This window comes from Hordeum vulgare, chromosome 5H (genome assembly GCF_904849725.1).
Source record: "Hordeum vulgare subsp. vulgare chromosome 5H, MorexV3_pseudomolecules_assembly, whole genome shotgun sequence".
In the NCBI taxonomy this organism is placed as follows: domain Eukaryota; kingdom Viridiplantae; phylum Streptophyta; class Magnoliopsida; order Poales; family Poaceae; genus Hordeum; species Hordeum vulgare.
Genome location: NC_058522.1, coordinates 510,144,907 through 510,149,468, shown reverse-complemented (window position 1 = coordinate 510,149,468; position 4,562 = coordinate 510,144,907). Strand labels below are relative to the sequence as shown.

At 45.0% G+C, this 4,562-nt stretch overlaps 1 protein-coding gene across 1 annotated transcript; it reads right to left on the bottom strand.

Annotated features, from left to right (window-relative positions):
* Positions 1 to 289: 289 nt before the first annotated feature.
* On the bottom strand, positions 290 to 807 carry LOC123451842 (histone H4). Its single transcript, XM_045128385.1, has one exon. It carries the CDS (start codon positions 729 to 731, stop codon positions 420 to 422), a length of 312 nt encoding a protein of 103 aa, XP_044984320.1. The 5' UTR covers positions 732 to 807; the 3' UTR covers positions 290 to 419.
* Positions 808 to 4,562: the final 3,755 nt, after the last annotated feature.

The following is a 4,562-nucleotide window of genomic DNA, read 5'->3' as shown; positions in this document are numbered from 1 at the left end:
ATTAGGGAAGTACTATTTTCGGAACTTAAAGAGTTATTATCCCCAACAGCTTGCCGAAGGTCTCGTACATGCAGCGACGATGGTGCCGATGACGACGCGCTCTGCGTTCTGCAACGGTGTGAATCGGCGCATACTCCATGGATTTGGAACTGCACGTTGAAGCGAACAGAACGGATCCGGAGCAGGTTGAAATCGGAAGCAGGGGATAGAGCCACAGAATGGGGAATCAGGCAAAACAATCGTAGAATTTGAACATCTAAATCAACATATGCAAGGGACCGCTGAAAAATTCAGGCATAATCCACACCAATTTCCATTCGATTCCATTAGATTCTATAGAAGACAGCAAACAACAGCGAGATGCTGCGATTACATCAACGAGCAGTCGACCCTAGAACAATCTAAATCTGGTTGACGGCCTAGCCTCCGAAGCCGTAGAGGGTGCGTCCCTGGCGCTTGAGTGCGTAGACGACGTCCATGGCGGTGACGGTCTTGCGGCGGGCGTGCTCGGTGTAGGTGACGGCGTCGCGGATGACGTTCTCGAGGAAGATCTTGAGCACGCCGCGGGTCTCCTCGTAGATGAGCCCCGAGATGCGCTTCACGCCGCCCCTGCGCGCGAGACGACGGATGGCCGGCTTGGTGATGCCCTGGATGTTGTCCCGGAGCACCTTCCGGTGGCGCTTGGCGCCGCCCTTGCCGAGCCCCTTGCCTCCCTTGCCGCGGCCCGACATCTTCTCGCTTCTCTCTTCTTCTCTCCGGTGAATATGTCTTTGGAGGTGGGTTGCTGCTGTGGCTGATGGTTGGGGCGTGCAGGGCGAGACGGATTTATAGCTGTGATGCTTGGTGCCAGGAGGCGGCCGCGATCCGCGTGATACGGTGTGCGAGCCGTCCGATGGGAGATGGGTGGGCGGGAGCGGTGAGGAGGGGTGGCGCGGATCGGTGACATGGAGGGGAGGTGTGTTTCTTTTCTGAGGAGGAATCGGGGCGTGCGCGTCGGTGGCTGGCTCGTAGGTGGGCCCGATGTTTTTTCTGGATGAATTTCTTTTGCGCGCGGTGTTGCGCTGCCACGAAATTTCGCGTGGATTTCTGGCCGGCGGGCCCGTGAGGCGCGTGCTGGTTTGGAAACACTCACGTGCGTTTGGTTGCACAGAGAAATCCCTTCTATGCGAGGGATGCCATTTGTTTGGATCCGAGGCGAGGGAGGACAGGGGCAACCAGATGTCAAGAATATTCCCTCAAAACAGGGATGGGTCAACCGTCCAAAACGGGGGATCGCTGCATCCACCCCTTGCGTTGTGTTCACTGGCCGACGCTCCTCTCCGCCCTCCACGCCGCTGGCCGCTCCTCTCCTTCCTCCGAGCTGTCGGTCGCTCCTCTCCTTCCATGCCGCCGGCCGCTCCTCTCCGCCCTCCGCGTAGCCGGCCGCTCCTCTGCCACCTCCGCGCCGCCGGTCGCTCCTCTTCTACCTCCGCGTCGTCGGTCGCTCCTATCGTTCCTCCGTGCCGCGACCCCTCCTCTTCCTCTGTCATCAGCCGGTCGTCTCCTTCCTTCGCGCTGCCGAGGTCGCACCCTTATCCTTCATTTATATCCCTCAAACCAAACAAAACATGAGATAACACCACCCTTTCAACCAAACAAAAAAAATGGCTATCCCTAACCAGGTGGTTGGGGATGCCCTCAACCATCCTAGCATGTCCCTACAACCAAACGCACCCTCAGGCACTCAGCTCGTTGGTAGTGTGGCGCGATTTGGTGAGCGTATTTTTTGTGTTCTCCACGATCACTTGACATCGGGACATCGGGGTCGGCTCAAAAAAGAAGAAGAAATTGACATCGGGGTGTTTCTTTCAGGTATTTTATTACAACACATATGCTTGAGCAGGTCGAAAGATCGAAACGTCGACGCAAGACAATACTCAGCTTCAATCTCTTGGCTGACCAAGATTTGTGTGTGCATTTGGCCCAATGTTTGGTTTCATGAATGCAAACTGTCATTGTGTTTGGAGGGTAAATTTTAGAAGCACAAAAGTTGGTACAGGTACATGACATGGTAGATATTTTTTAAGGTTAGGGCATCATACGGATACTGAAGGACGACACACAACCATAGCCGCATACATTTTGACAACAATTCAAACCAATCAAACAAAATTGATGCAAACATGACGGATTTCATTTCCCCCTCCCAAAAAAAAGTTGCGATAGAGTAGTGCGTTCCTCGTGAAGACACCGATCTGAGGCCGGCTTAAAATGAGATTATCGTATTTGGCGACCACTTGAACACGAACTTTAGGCCGTTGGGCTCTAAGTTTTTTCATGACGTGCTTCATTATTTCAACATCGGGCTCCATGATATTGGTCCCAACTCCATCCTGAACCTAAGCCATTTTCAAGTGTTATGAGCCGCAAGTAAGCATTTTTTAGAAATTCTTCTACCTCAATCATCAATCAGAATAGAGAGAATGACCGAGCATGGAACTTGAAGGGTTCGATGCACAAGCAGTATTTTCGCTTAGTACAGGTGGAGGCTAGCAATAGATTGAGAAGCGACCATCTAAAAAAACAAAACGGTTATAATCATGCATTGAGGATAATTAACATTAAACATTAATATGGATAAGATATGAACACTCTAAATTTAAATATCATGAAGGATGCATTAGTTTTGAATCAACTACATGTTTGCACATGGGGCAAATCAACCCGCTTGAATTACTCATAAGATAAATCATTATCCACTTCACAACCATTTTAATGCATATTAACACATAAGATAAATCATTACTCACTCCTACCTATTTAAGCATGACATGAGCAACTATAATCTATAATTGTCATCATAAACATGTTTATTCATAATATGTTGAATCACGATCGAATGAGCTAATCATATTTCAAAAAGAAAACAAGAAGAGTTCATACAAGCTTTCTTTATCACAACCACTTCATTGAATATCGTCGTTATTACCTTTCACTTCCATGACCGGACAATGTGAAAATAATATATTGCAAGTGTGTCATCGACTAAGGTGGAATATGTGAAACAATTTGTACAAAGGAGAATACAAGATAATATTGGCTCTTTGTTGGATCAACAGTAATGCATATAAGAGCCACTCAACATTTTCATCATCGTCTTCTCCTTTCAATGGCTCAAAAAAGAAAAGAAGTTCAGTGAAACACACTGAAATATTTTTGGAGTCGGTTCTTTTTTTAAGAAAGCAAAATAAACAAAGAGAAAAGCAAGAACGAGAAAAAAACTATTTACACGAGAAAGCTTCCAACAAGCAAAGTATTTCTTTTTCCTTTTTTTAATACTACATGCTGATTGAACAAGAAAGAAAAGTCGAAAAGAAGCGAGAAATACTATCAAAGCTCATTACCACCACGGGTATCGAGTGAATCAATAGAACACCCCATTGCCACCATGAATATTCACATGCAAGACATACATCAAGTGATCTCAAATCCAATATTCAATCCGACATATCAAAATCTCAAAGGGAAAGATTCAATTCATCACATCAAGATAGCAAGGGACAAACACCACATGATCCAACCATATTAAGAAAGCTCGTGATACATCAAAATCGTGACATCTCAAGAACACAACACAGAAAAAGAGATCAAACACATAGGTACCGGTACATACCCTCAACCCCGAGGGTGAACTGCTCCCTCCTTTTCATGGAGACCGCCGGGATGATGAAGATGACCTCCTGTGACGATCCCCCTCTGGCAAGGTGTTGGAATAGGGCTTCGGATGAGTTTTATTCGATATAGAGGTTTGTGGCGATGGAGCGGAAGTTCTATGTTAACTTCTGGGTTTTTTCCAATATTTGTTTTAGCGTTGGAATCACGACAACCGGAGCCATGAGGTGGTCTCAAGCCATCAGGACGCATCCACGGGGTGAAGGTCCCTGTTGGCTTGGAACCAACAGGTTCCCCCCTTAGGTGGTTCTTCACTCTCGTATTTTCTATGTTCTCCAAAAAATCATCAAAAAGTTTCGGACGATTCTGAGAACTTTATTTTTTGCACAAAAACAACACCACAGTAATTTCACTGAAAACAACGATAGTTCGGGTTGATTCTAATTAATTTATATAAAGTGCATCAAACCATATAAAAGTATTGTAAACATGGGTAAATATGACGTGGGTACTTCATAAATTATCGATAAGTTGGAGACATGTCACCATCCCCAAGCTAAATTATCAAGTAGTTAAATGATAAAAGAAGTAATTTATGAAGTGTGATGTGTGGCATGGTTTATAATTTTGATTAATGATAATTTCAGTCACTTTTCTAACATCATAAACATAATTTTTTTTTCTCTAAAACTTCTCATGATCAAGTAGCAAATTATTCAAATCTTAAAGTATAGACCATAAACTCCCTTGAAAACTAACAAACTATGTTTTTAGTTATCAAAAAATTACATCTTATTTTCACGAAGGGTCTATGTAAGAGCTTGGGTTTAGCAAATTCCACATACTCAACTACCATTTAGTCTTCTATGATTTTGACACTCAAAGCATATTTTGAGATCAATCAGTTTCAA